General features: G+C 51.2%; 1 protein-coding gene across 1 annotated transcript in view; it reads left to right on the top strand.

The window, feature by feature from the left end:
- Positions 1 to 11,562, top strand: part of MYT1L (myelin transcription factor 1 like) — a 142,368-nt gene that overhangs the window by 44,470 nt on the left and 86,336 nt on the right. The window contains 4 exon segments of the mRNA XM_007469249.1: positions 30 to 605; positions 5,178 to 5,312; positions 9,478 to 9,568; positions 11,322 to 11,429. Of these exon segments, the coding sequence (XP_007469311.1) occupies positions 30 to 605; positions 5,178 to 5,312; positions 9,478 to 9,568; positions 11,322 to 11,429 (910 nt within the window).

An 11,562-nucleotide genomic window follows, 5' to 3' on the forward strand; every position in this document is an offset into this window, starting at 1 on the left:
GTGTGGCTCCGCGGCGGGGCGCCCCCCCCCCCGGCCGATGCAGGCCAGCAATGGGCTGGCGGAGAAGCTGGCAGAGGAGAGCGACGAGGAGGTGTGTCTGAGCAGCCTGGAGTGCCTGCGCAACCAGTGCTTCGACCTGGCGCGCAAGCTGAGCGAGGGCAGCCCCCAGGAGCGGCCTCCGCAGCCTGGCGCTGGCCCCCGCCCGCATGGCCGCCAGGACGACGACTTCCCAGGGAGGACGCCCGACCGCAGCTACTCGGACATGATGAACCTGATGAGGCTGGAGGAGCAGCTGAGCCCCAGACCCAGAACTTTCTCCAGCTGCGTCAAGGAGGATGGGTACCGCGAGCGGGAGGATGACGCCACCTCCGTGAACTCGGACAGGTCGGAGGAGGTGTTCGACATGACCAAGGGCAACCTGACCCTCCTGGAGAAAGCCATCGCCCTAGAAACCGAGCGGGCCAAGGCCATGAGGGAGAAGATGGCGGTGGAGGCGGGAAGGAGGGACAGTCTGAGGTCCTACGAGGACCAGTCACCGCGACCGCTCCCCGGGGAGGAGAGGAAGCCTAAGTCCGGTGACAGCCATGTCAAAAAGCCATACTATGGTAAAGGTAATATTTCTACCTACCGTAAGTTGCCTCACGAAAGCGTGCGCTAGGGTAAAGCTGTCAGGGGTATTAGAGGCTATGATGCAGGGGGCGCATCCCACTCCATTACATCACGCACGCATGGTTCTTAGAGTTGATTCCAGAGCTATATTTTGAGATTACGTCTCTGAAGAGCAAATGAAATATCTGTCTGAGAAATACACAAAGCAGCTGGATAACATGACGTTTCCATGGAAAACGCATGCCTTGGAAAGATAGGGTCAGAGCACAAGCCCATCACGTGAGGGAACATATTAGGGTGAGCCTGTGTTCTTACAGGTGAACTGCAATCCGTGTGGAGTGGCGGGGGTTTATGTGACACAAAGTCCATCAGGGATGAAGCACGTATCTGGTAAATTGCATCGAGTAGGTGGCATCGTGATTTATAAAACGATCATCAAATGGCAGTTATCGATGAAACCTCCCCCACAGAAAACACCCCTGACAGAAATTGAACAGTAACAGGATGACTGATAGCGTAAGACAAGGGCAGTGACGGCACGTTCATTATCTTAAGGTAGTGAGGAATGGGAACCGTTGGCTACGCATGGCCTGGTGTGTCCCAGGCGCAGATCAATCGCCATCCCTTTAGTATATTCACCCCCTCACTGTTCCATTCCATCGTGGAAACAGTTATAGTGCTTGCTTTATTGGGAGACACTCAAAACCATGCACTGTGATAGCTCCAACCAGGTTTCCACCTGTGAATTTTGTGGGCACGTGTTCGCATAGATCTGTAAATTCAACCATATCCATACGGAGTCACTACACCTAATATGTATATTTCCACCCTGAATGATTGACTTCATGCTTCCAGTAACAGCTGCATCCACTTTCAGTACAAGGCAGATGATAGTTTGACCTCGTGTAGGACCTTGTGAATATTTCAATTACAAGACTCTCAGAACTAAGTAAGTGAGGAGCACCTTCAAGGGTGAAAGTGGTGATTCCCTAAATTCTTCCATATTAGTACCAAAATGTTTTTCTGTTTTGTATATTGCCCCATTTCTGATGAATATTGAGTTTCCTTAGAATGAGGTTCAAGAATCTGGTTTGAAATTCCGTTGCTACGGAAACATCAAAGGATCAGAACCTCCTTTTTCTGCGGTTACACAGGTGTGTATTCTCCTCTCCATGTGTGCACGTACCTCCAGGGGCACCTTGGGCTTCGCTTTAACCAAACCCCAGGTGGAGATGAACCTTAGCCAGAGGCCCGTCGGGTTCTGGATGTGGCCGGTGCTTGGGTGCTGACCATCGTTTCAGTAAAGCAGGTGCAGGCCAGACTGAGGAAGGGTCATCTGTTAAAGGCCATGGACTGAGGCATCAAGCTTGCTTTGGGTGTTGCCGAGACCAGCAGACGCGGCCTGTGTGTCTATAACTAGAGTGCAATCTCTTAGAAATCTTTAGTCGGGTATTGGAGACTCACATAGGAACTAGACACTTTTAGGAAGAAATCGTGTCCTTTCTCATGGGCTGGCTCAGGTGGACAAATGTGGTAGCGTTCTGCTTGGGATTCTGCAGAGTGCATTTCAGGACGGAGTCTGGGCATTGAGAAAGCAGCGCTTTACTTACTGAGGAAACACGCGGGCTCATGTGGGCCCGATGCTGCTGTGCCTTTTTTGGTTTCTGTGGTTCCTTTCAACCCACCAGCTTGCTGTAGATTTTGACTCATTTTGTTTTGTTATTCTTGTTATTTTCTTTTATTCTGTTTTTGGCAAGAAGTGGAATTCAAATCACTTGCTTCCCCTAAATAAATGGGGACAGAATGGAAACAAACAGTAAAACCCCCAAACCAGGATGTGCTTCTTTCCCCCGAAATGGGGGCAGGGTTGGGGATTTGGACTTTCCAGATGAGTTGCAAAGCACTGATTTCTGCCTCTCCCCAGTTTTTCCAGATCTTCCTCCTCTGATCAAAGTGAGTCGCCGTTTCTTATCAGTGTGGTCCACATCACTTCCAAATTTCTTTTGAAGATGTCCGTAGTTATATTCAAAACCAAATAAATAAAGCCGAGCAAGGACACCAAAATGGGGCAAAGAGATGAATGCCCTCCTTATTAAAAAAAAAAAAAACAACTATGTGCTCTCTTACCAACACGGGCACAGAGCACATCACCAATCTATTGTCAGCTTCTCTGCTATTTTATTAAACATGGAGAGAACACTCACACCAGTTCTTATTCATACACAATCTTCTCAAAATGATTTAAATTGTAAATGAGTAACCTTTCCCAAAGCTTGAGCTGGAACAAAAGAACTTCAACGCAGGGACTTCCCTGGCGGTCCAGTGGTTAAGACTCTGAGCTTCCAGTGCAGGGGGTGCAGGTTCAGTCCCTGGTCGGGGAACAAAGATCCCACAGGCTGCGTGGAGCGGCCCAAGGATATTAAAAAAAAAAAAAAAAAAAAAAGTTCATCATACAACGTCCTCTGTCTTTGTCCTCCTCAAGCAGCTGCCGGAAAGGGAGGAAGGGCGCAGCCTAAACACAGCACACGGTTTTTTTTTTTTCCTAGACATTGTTGCAGGGTTTTTGGTTGAATCGTTGGCCTGTTTGCTTTCTTGGTTGTTTTACGTTTGTTCCAAGATTTGCTTTCAAGATGAGCTGGGATTGCAAGAAGGGCGAAAGCAAGGGGGTCGGGGGTGCTGGTGAAGGCAGAGGAGACACACCTCCAGCAGGACGCAGGCATCGAGAGGAGAGTACACGCCTGGTGTTTCCGACACTGCAGTAGACGGAGCCACGCGGCGTTTGCGCAAATCCGCACTTAACTTCAGAACACTTTCGAAATCGTGAACTAATATAATTTGTTAGGAAACTGTAAACGCACTCTTGGAGAAGAGTCACTTAATGATCACTAGTAGTTACAGCTTCTACGTTTTATCCTTCAAAGTCCTTTATGTCTAGTCTATGGTTTTAAATCTCTAGTTTATGACCTTAACTAATATTCTCCTTGAACCTGTTACTGCGCACTTACTAGTTTACGTTTGCCTTCATTCAGTTGTACCGCTATTATCATGAGGTTACTCAAAAGGCAATAAGATGCTGAGCTTTTTGGCTGCACACGTAAGAGAAGCTCCAATAAGATATTTAGAAATGAAGTCACCACAGCATAGGTTTAGATTTGCCTTCAGAGATGATTATCTATAAACACTGGTGGGAAGCAGCCAACTGTTGTATCTAGGACACTACCCTCAACGCCATCACCGGTTTAAGAGGTTCCGGGACCTTAAAGACACATTTCAGAGAGTAGAATGTTAGCTAAAACTAAAAGGAGGGGTTTTTATATAAACATAAAAGTCTTTATATATCCCTGCGAGTCCTTTGTCTGTTTCAAGTTCACATGAATGACTTGAGAAAAAAGCCCATAAAAGTTCCAAAATTTTTAATCCAGTCCTTTTTCTTGATATAAAATGAATTCTTTGCCAAAAGTAAAACATCTATTTTCCAGTGATCATGATTGGCCTGATTAATGAGATATCACTATAAAAATATTTTAAAGCCTTAAAGAAATTTTAACTACAGCATCCCTGGGCCAAACTCCTAGTAACTGCCGTCTATCGATCATCTGTGCACCTGGTTTTGAAACCTGGCTCAAAAATAGTGTTGCACACACTCATGTGACTATTTGGTCTGGGTTTTGGGAGTTATTTTCTGCACATTTATGAACTGTGGTCAGTTCTGGATGTAGAAATAATTTTGTTAGCAATGCCATTGCATTTCTGGCATATCTGCCATTCGAGTTTTGACCAAATGTCTGCTCTGCTCCTCCCCGACTGGTACTGCAGAGCCCACGGGCTGCCTAGAAGCATCACCTCTTAGTTTCGTGCATGCACGCACAGCTGTCAGAGCCTGCCTCTGGTTCCAAGTACAGACGAGGAGATCAAAACAAATGATTGCTCCAGCAGCTTCTGAAACATTTTTGATTGCCCATCACCTCTGTCAGGTGGGATTTCCACCATTTCGGTCATTTGCTTGCAGTGCCTTCTGAGAGTTCAGCTGGTCTTGAGAAAAGCGCTGAATTGGCGTGCTAAGGACAGTGTTGCAGGACAAGAAGTCTCAGCACCAGTAAAACTGTGCAACTAGTAGCACATGCAATCAGAGCGCTCAGTAAGAAAGAAGCTCTGCTCAAGAGTGCTTAAATGGCATTATGTTTCCTGGTTGGATGTCACAAAGCAGTTGCTGAGGGATCACGGAAACATTTTGTTCTCTGAGAAGGTCACTGTCTCATCATTATTTATGTTGATTTCTTTGAGCAACGGCTTATCATGTAACACACGGGAAACGATTAATCAAGAGTTCAGGTAGGGAGGAGCCTTTTTTTCTTTAGTGTCGAAAGTAAAATATGTTACGATTCATGATTACACCGTTTAAGGTTAAAAAATCATCCCAAACCAAAGAACTACCCACGGATGTCACAGTCTGGCCCCGACACCTGCTTTGTTTCTTTATTGATCAAGGTCTCTTCGGTTGTTGAATTTTCACATTTGTCTTCAGCTGGTAAAAAATTCATTCTATTGACACCTGTTGTCGCTTTTAGATCCCTCGAGAGCAGAAAAGAAAGAGAGCAAGTGCCCCACCCCCGGGTGCGATGGAACGGGCCACGTAACCGGGCTTTATCCGCATCACCGCAGTCTGTCCGGATGCCCGCACAAAGATAGGGTCCCTCCAGAAAGTAAGTCCGTGTTTCACCAGCGCCCTGCAGCGCGCACACCTGTGACTCGTTTCTGCATCCTCGCCTCTGTCATTTCCATCTCTGGTCAGTGCAACCTGACTTAGGTGTCCCCTCCTTGTCCGGGAGGGCAGCTCAGCCAGGACCAGGGCTCTACCCCGCCCCGCGGCCTCCAGCGTTTCCTCGGCGTGGTCCCCGCAGACCTGCCCCAGGACCCGGGCTCACCATCCGGTGTTGTCTCCCGCAGCCTGGGCCCCGAGCAGCCGGCCGGGGCTCTGGTCCTTACTTCATTTCTCACTTTGCTCTGCGACCCCCGAGCCAGACACTTCTCTCCTTTTCTCCTCACAAATTGTAGAACTGAATTTAGGTGGTCTGTGAGCCATCCATCCAGCACTACACGGCTATGAATCCCTAAGGAAAATGGCCTCGAGGCGTCTTTTGCCCAGTTATCTGACCTTCCCCACTTCCGTGAACCAGTACTCACGTGTTACTGCATTTTACTTGTAAAATCTATTTCACGTTGTCCCGACATTTCTACGCAATAAAATCTTAAGTAAGAGGGTTTAACTTGGGTGGGTTCGGATCCTACACACCCGTTTTAATTAGTTAAGTTCTGAGAATATGCACTTGACCTATGGAGACAACTAAATTCCTTTTAGAACTGAAATGACGTGCCCTTTTTTAAATTTATCTTTCTCTCGGCAGATAAGGTATGCCAACTATTTAGGTAGAGTTAGGATTGATGGCTCAGAAAAAAGGCACGTTTTCAGAAATGGCTCTGTGTCAGATCCTGACTTCAAGTCTAAGGTGGTAGGGATTTTCCTCACTCCGTGAGACACGGTTTCTACAGGGGGGAAATGTCATAGCTCGGCTTGTTTGTGACAATGACCAGCTGAGTGGTGGTGTTGCTTTCCCATCACAATGGTCAGCTTTGGAAGTACAGAGAAAAGCTCGTAGCTTAGAAAACAGGTTTAGCAGAGTGTTTTCAGGTGACGCATTTGTAGAAACTATTGTGGCTCCAGGTTTGCAAGTGGCCCCTGGCAACGATAAAGCCACGTTTCTCGGAACCGCCTTGCGGGCAAAGGCGCAGTGTTGCGGCCGCAGCGGATTAAAGAGGGGCCGCGCCCGTGTGTTACATGAGCAGGGGTAGCTCGCTTCACCCACAGCAGCTTCTGCCCCAGCACCCCCTGCGGCCGGGCACCCCGCTGGCTGGCACCCATCTAATCCCAATAAACCCCGCAGGGGGTATTGGCCCTGTTGTCAGATGAGGGACATGAAGGCCAGATGGTCACCGCCTCTCCCGGGAATCAGCACAGCACCCAGCGCCCTGAAGATGCTCAGAGCTTTCTGAGCTGGTCCGAGCAGGGAACTGAGCTCAGACCTAAACCCGCCTCTGTCCCAACCCTGAGCTCCTCTGTCTCCACGGAGACCCGGGTTTGACGTTTTGAGTTCAGTCTTAACAAGCTGTGTGTCGCGGGGCGGGTGACACGCTCTGTGCTTCTTGTCCTCATCTACAAAGAGGGCATCAGGACCAAGCAGTAATGTTTGAAGGAGAAAGAGCTTCTTTGTGCACTTTTTCTTTGAGACATCAAAGTAGAACATCAGTTCCTTCTCATCTGAACAATCCTCCTGACTCCATATTTTCACAAGAAACATCTAAATGCAGTCAGACGAGGCCTGTGTCCTGACAAGATGCACCCTGAACCTGCTTACACAGACCCGGTCAGATCACACCTCGCCTCACCTTTGCTCACGTGACGTGGGGACGCAGCTCTGACACCAGTGTTACTAACACCTCCCAGAGCATCCGCAGAAAATCGCTTCTAAAGATTTACTCACACGCAATTTTTTTATAGGACCATAAAAATGTAAAAGAATTAAAGGACTCCATAGAAGATATGTCTCTCTTTTTCTACTTTTTATTTTTTAGCTTTTTCTGGGCTAGTGTCCCCTACTCACATTTCTGTCCACTTGAATTCCACAAAGTAGCCTGCACCCAGTTGGAAACATACTGTGTTAGATACACAGAGGACACACCATGGATGAGATGCAGCTCTGGCCTCCCCCCGGAACTCCCGACCCAGCCGAGGAGGGAGCATGAGACAGCATGGCCACAGCGTGACCGAGCTCCAGCCCCTGCTGTGGGCATCAGGGACCGTGGCCTCCCGCAGACTTCACTGGGGCGACGCTTGCGCCGGTCCTGCGTGAGAGAGAAAACCCATGGCATTTTCTAAAAGCCTTCGTAACGGTCCCCGCGGGAGACCAGGGCAGAAAGGAGGCAGTGGCAGAGGGACAGGTTCAAGGAACACTCCAGAGACAGGCTGGCAGGACAGGCCCTGAGAAGCAGAAAGGGAGGGAGATTGAGAAGACGTCTAGGAGTCTCCCTGGTCCATGGCAAGGGCAATAAACCGGCCATCAAGCCAGGGCCACGTCTAATAGGGGAACAAACGCTTGGATTTTTCCGACCGAAGCTGGAAGTTGTGTGTGATATTCCCGCAGGGTGCTGGAGGGCCTGGACACCTGGAGAAGGCCAGGCACACAGGTGGCCCTGTCTGTGCTCCGCAGTGTTAGGAGAAACGGGATGAAACTGCCTAGAGAGGAGACCTCGACGGAGGCTGAACAGCAGCCCAGACTGGGGAAGGCGCAGAGGGTGGCGGGTTTGCTGGGAAAAGCTGGCAGCTGACACCTGAGAGAGGGGCGTGAGCCGCAGAGGAAGCTGGAAGCATGTAGGCACAGAGCAGCACAGATCCTGTCCCAGGGCCGGCCAGGGTGAGGACGGAGTGGGAGTCCGCGGGACAGGGCGGTCCACACCGCAGGCGAGCACGGAAGGCACGTGCCATCCCCAGGGGAGTCTTAATAGTCGAAGAGTTTAGCGTAAAAGGAAAGGAACGATGTATGTTAATGAGGGGAGGGCTGTGTGGTGTGATAAGAAGATGACAGGGCGTCAGGACAGGATGGGGAAGGAAGGCTCATTCCCTGAAGGAAGAGAAGGGTTGGCAGGTCAGAGAGCAGACTGGGGAGGGGGAGGGAGGGCCCCCCGGAGAGGAGACCCCAAGCCCGCTCCAGCCGGGTCCCAGCACAGAGTGAGCCCCAGATCAGCTCTCCACAGATGGGGCATCGACCACCTGCATGGACGATGCAGCTGCGACAGCTGAAAAGATGAAACCGAAATGGACCCGGCCAGGGCTGAGGAGAGCAGGTGTAAGGGCCACATGGGGAGGAAATAGCAGGGAGGTTTCAGGGGAAAGAGGGGGGCTGTTCTGGAGATGAGAGAAACTGTAGGAAATAACAGTTATGTAACGAGCTCGGGCAGATCGTGGTCACCTGCTGCCAGGTGACCCTCGCCGCAGGGAAGGTCCAGCAGCCTCGCTGCGGCTTGTGCTGTGGAGCTCGGAGACCGCTGGGCTGGGGCCCGTGTTGGGGGTCGGCTCTCTCGACCCGGCAGCACTGCTCACCCCCGAGCCGTCCCCACAGTCCAGAGCAGCGAGTGGTCACTGAGGACGAGAAAGGGAAAGACAGGAGACAGCCCAGGCCCACGACCATGGCGGGGAAATTTGAACGCGGTCTCTGGGCAGTGGGCAGTAGCTTCCCTGCCCTACGGACCACGCCTTCCGCCTCCCACCGGGTCTTACATGGGGGCCCGCAGAGCACTTCCTCCCTCCCTCCCTCATAGAATAAATAAGAAGGTGCCCAGTTCCTAGATGGAGAGTCATCATCTAATTATCTTCATTTAAAAATCAGGTTTGGGCTGTCTGTTTGCCCATGACCACCACACCTTCCTAATACCCGCGCTTCCAAAGCAGAGGCATGTGTTTTAAACCATCGGTCGACGTGCTGTTACATGGCTAATCACTGTTCTGCGCTTACGGCTGGGAGTTCCACAGGGAGGCCCTTGCTTTCCTAGCCCACTGGGAGCAGTTCGTGCTCCCGCTTCCCGGGTCCACAGCTCCCGCCCAGCACACCCCGCTTTGCATGCCAGTCAGAGTCAGGTGGAGACGACCTTCTTTTTCTTCCTACATGTGTTTCCCTGCCCATGCCCATCACAGACGTGTGTAGGACTGTCTGTTGTGAACTAACCCAGCCTTTGTTAAAATGATTGCATATTCTTGTGTTGGGACCATTTCTGTGTTTTAACGCTGGGCTGTTTTCTCTGCCTCTCCTTGTCAAGTTCTTGCCATGCATGAAAATGTTCTCAAGTGTCCTACTCCGGGCTGCACAGGGCGAGGGCATGTAAATAGCAACAGGAACTCGCACAGAAGGTAAGCAGAGCTCCTGCGTTCTGGGCTGCAGGGGGGCAGATCCCCGGCAGCCATGTTCCCGCGCCCTCCGGAGGCTTGTCCTCCCAGGGGGCAGGAGACCTGGGGACTTCTCTCAGGGAGCCAGGGGGCGGGGAGAGCCGAGCCGAGCCGAGCCGGCCCAGGGCGCGCGGCGAAGCCCAACGCTTAGATCCCTCGTTTGCAGACTGGAATTTCTCAGCTGTCTCCCCCCACCTTGCTGTGATGGGGTGACAGTGCCCCGGCAGGTGTCCTCCTTGAGGTCAGATCCCAGGTGGAACCATAACCGTCTGCAGCGACTCCAAGGAAGGCAGTAAAAGCTCCGTTACCTTCCAGGGATCGAGGGGGCCCTTCCTGTCAGATGCCTCAGACAGGTCGGCGACCAGAGACCATGAAGCTGGGCCGTGTGTGACCCCAGCCGGCCACCCCCGTGATCCCCGCTGAAACACTGGTCATCAGCGTGGGCATCACCAAAGTGCTGGCAGGGGTGCAAAGGTGCTGGTGGGAGAGCACACCGCAGGAAAGGGGGGGCTAAGGAGGCAGACCCTTCCCTCCTAGCTATGGCTGCAGTTACACGTGCTCCGAGTCTCTTTTGCTCTGGACAACTTCCAGCTCCCTTTTCCTATCTTATTCTGACTTTAGCTAAGTTACTTCTAATACTCAGTTCCTATCAGTTCCCTTTTTTTTTTCCAGTGGCCTGAAAGTGATTCTGTCAGATTTTTCTTTAACTGCCTATAGTTTCAGCTTCACAAAGGCGCATAAAAGTATATCTACCCGCGTACAGCAAAAAAAAAAAAAAAAAAAGAATATCTAAAGAGTAAAAGCAATAAACGTACATGATCACAAATGTAAACAATAGAAAATGGGCAAAAAAAAAAAAAAAAAGTATATCTAAACGGAGGAAACTGTTATAAGTTTCACCGTAATTTTTGCTTCTCCAGTAAATTTGGTTGCTTCTGTTAAATTTATAATGAATGAGGTCACCAACCTGTGCCCTTCAGAGGTGCTCCTGGGCGTCCTCTGGAGAAGGGGGCATGACGGATGGGTTGGCGGGGTTCCTCCTGAGCCCTGTTCACGGGGTTTACAGCGTCAGCTCGTCCATCATACCTCCGCAGAATCGCACAGTTTCCAGACTCTGCGTGTATGTGGATTAAGCCTCTGCATTGTGTGCAGAGACACATACAGATACACAAACGGCAGACACCAGGGTTTCATGAAGGATCAGCTTAAACACCAAAGAGCACATCTGTTGTCCCTTCCCGTAAATATTTAGTGGCAGAAAGCATTTTCCTGCAGCCTCGAGATTATTCCACTTTCCTCCCCCTTCTGCGTCTCTTCCTGGGGAGGATGTAGACCGGCTGGTCACGCTGCATCCCACGTGCTGTGGTCAGCAGCTGCCAGAGAGCCCTGTTCTCGGGCGTTTTAGAAACCCATCCTACCCAAGCGGTTAATTCCCCAGCTCCAAAAACCGCAAGCGTCCCAGAACGGCAGCGTTGTCTAAAATCTCATGTTCCCTTTAACGGTACAGCCTTTGTGTTGCTGTCATTGGAAAGGACCGCGTGTCCTGCACACAGGGCACGGCCATCGGCATGGTCTGCCGGAGGCCAGGGGCAAGCCCCATGCTCTCCCCTGACAGGCTTGGGAGCCTGGTGCCGCCCAAGGCAGAGGAGCGGGGAGGCGATGGGGTTGCTGTTGGAGTGCCTCGGAGGACACACTCAGATCCCTCCTGTCATTGCAGCCTCTCCGGATGCCCTATTGCCGCAGCGGAGAAATTGGCAAAGGCCCAAGAAAAGCACCAGAGCTGTGACGTGTCCAAGTCCAACCAGGCCTCGGACCGAGTGCTAAGGTACCAGACACACATTCGGGGTCCGTCCACGGCCGTCCCCACGGGCCAGGCGCCCGGTTGCTCCATGAGGGGCGGCCATCCTCAGTGGGAGCGGAGGGGAGCCGGTGCAGCTATAAGATCTCGGGGGGGGGGG

The sequence above is a fragment of the Lipotes vexillifer genome, unplaced genomic scaffold (genome assembly GCF_000442215.2).
Source record: "Lipotes vexillifer unplaced genomic scaffold, Lipotes_vexillifer_v1.1 scaffold356, whole genome shotgun sequence".
In the NCBI taxonomy this organism is placed as follows: domain Eukaryota; kingdom Metazoa; phylum Chordata; class Mammalia; order Artiodactyla; family Lipotidae; genus Lipotes; species Lipotes vexillifer.